Here is a 1,225-nt window from a genome sequence, read left to right as displayed (position 1 = left end):
GGGGGGAGGGGGGGAAGGGCGGTGTGTGCGTGTGGGGGGGCATGTGTGCGTGTGTGTGCGTGTGTGCGTGTGTGCGTGCATGCATTGTGTGTACTCACATGTGTGTTTGTGTGCATGTGTGTGTGCATGTGTGTGTGTGTGTGTGTGCATGTGTGTGTGTGAGCATGGAGAGCCGAGCCCAGGCCAGAGTGGACAGCAGCGGACAGCAGGGCAGGGAAGGAGCTGAGGAGAGTGGGGAGGGCTGGGGACCAAGAGGGCCACGGGGAGCCACGGAAGTGGGGGATTGAGGGGTGGGGGGCTATGCAGAAGGAGGGTCTTGGGGGGGCTCGCCACAGCCCCTCTGGGGGTGTCTCTTACAACTTCGTTTCCCAGCATCTTCCCCCGTCACCCCTGCACACTGTGCCCTTCTGGACATTTGACACCCGTCCTTTACCTGTTTGTCACCCTCTGCCCTGTCAGCCTGCAAACTCCATGTGCCGTGGGTTCACTGCTGTGTCCCCAGAGCCACACGCCGAGCCCACAGGAGCCCCTGAAGCTCATATTTGTTGAATGAACAAATGACAGAGTCTCTGCATAGTGGCCAGGGGAGTGTGTCTACACGCTTGGACACGGAGGTCACTGACAGGGCCCAACGGGACAGGATCTTGCTGACTCTTGGCCTGCCACTCACTCTTCTGTTAGGGTCACAGGCCGGGACAGCTGTTCAGCTGTGTCCTGAGCTCTGGAGGCCGAGCCCCTGAGCATGAAGGGAAGGCCTCTGATGCTGCTGAGGTGGGACAGGGCGTACGAGGGGCGGGCAGAAGCTTCTGGAAGCTGCTCACTACAGCCTGGGCTGCCTGTGCCAGGCCAGGCGCAGGCGCAGGACACAGCTGACAGTGCTGAAGCCAGGACTGGAGTCTCCCCTCTGGCGCCTGCCAGGTAGAGCCAGGCCGGGGACATCGCTTCAGGCCTCACCTCAATGATGTAGTCCCTGCCGTCCTTGCTGTGCACGGCCTTGACGGCACAGATGTCCAGCCCGCCAAACATTTCTGAGCAGCTGTCCACCCACAGCCTGTACCTGTAGGGGAGGACAGATGGACAGAGTGAGTGCTGGGGAGGGCAGGGGGAGGGGTCAGGGGGAGGGGGAGAGGGGGAGACACAACCATGCAGAGGCAGAGAGTCCCAGCTGACAAAGAGGAGATGAGAGACTGTGAGGGGCACTCAGGAAGGAGACAGGGACACTGGG

At 61.6% G+C, this 1,225-nt stretch overlaps 1 protein-coding gene across 2 annotated transcripts in view; it reads right to left on the bottom strand.

Annotated features, from left to right (window-relative positions):
• Window positions 1-1,225, bottom strand: part of Syn3 (synapsin III) — a 444,971-nt gene that overhangs the window by 19,359 nt on the left and 424,387 nt on the right. For both annotated transcript variants that reach the window (XM_015482794.2, XM_048802432.1), the window contains one exon: window positions 955-1,057. In XM_015482794.2, coding sequence (XP_015338280.1) covers window positions 955-1,057 — 103 coding nt within the window. The remainder of the gene's footprint in view (window positions 1-954; window positions 1,058-1,225) is intronic.

Source organism: Marmota marmota, unplaced genomic scaffold (genome assembly GCF_001458135.2).
Source record: "Marmota marmota marmota unplaced genomic scaffold, marMar, whole genome shotgun sequence".
NCBI lineage: Eukaryota > Metazoa > Chordata > Mammalia > Rodentia > Sciuridae > Marmota > Marmota marmota.
The sequence above is the reverse complement of the archived record's forward strand: the minus strand, read 5'-3'. Positions and strand labels throughout refer to the sequence as shown.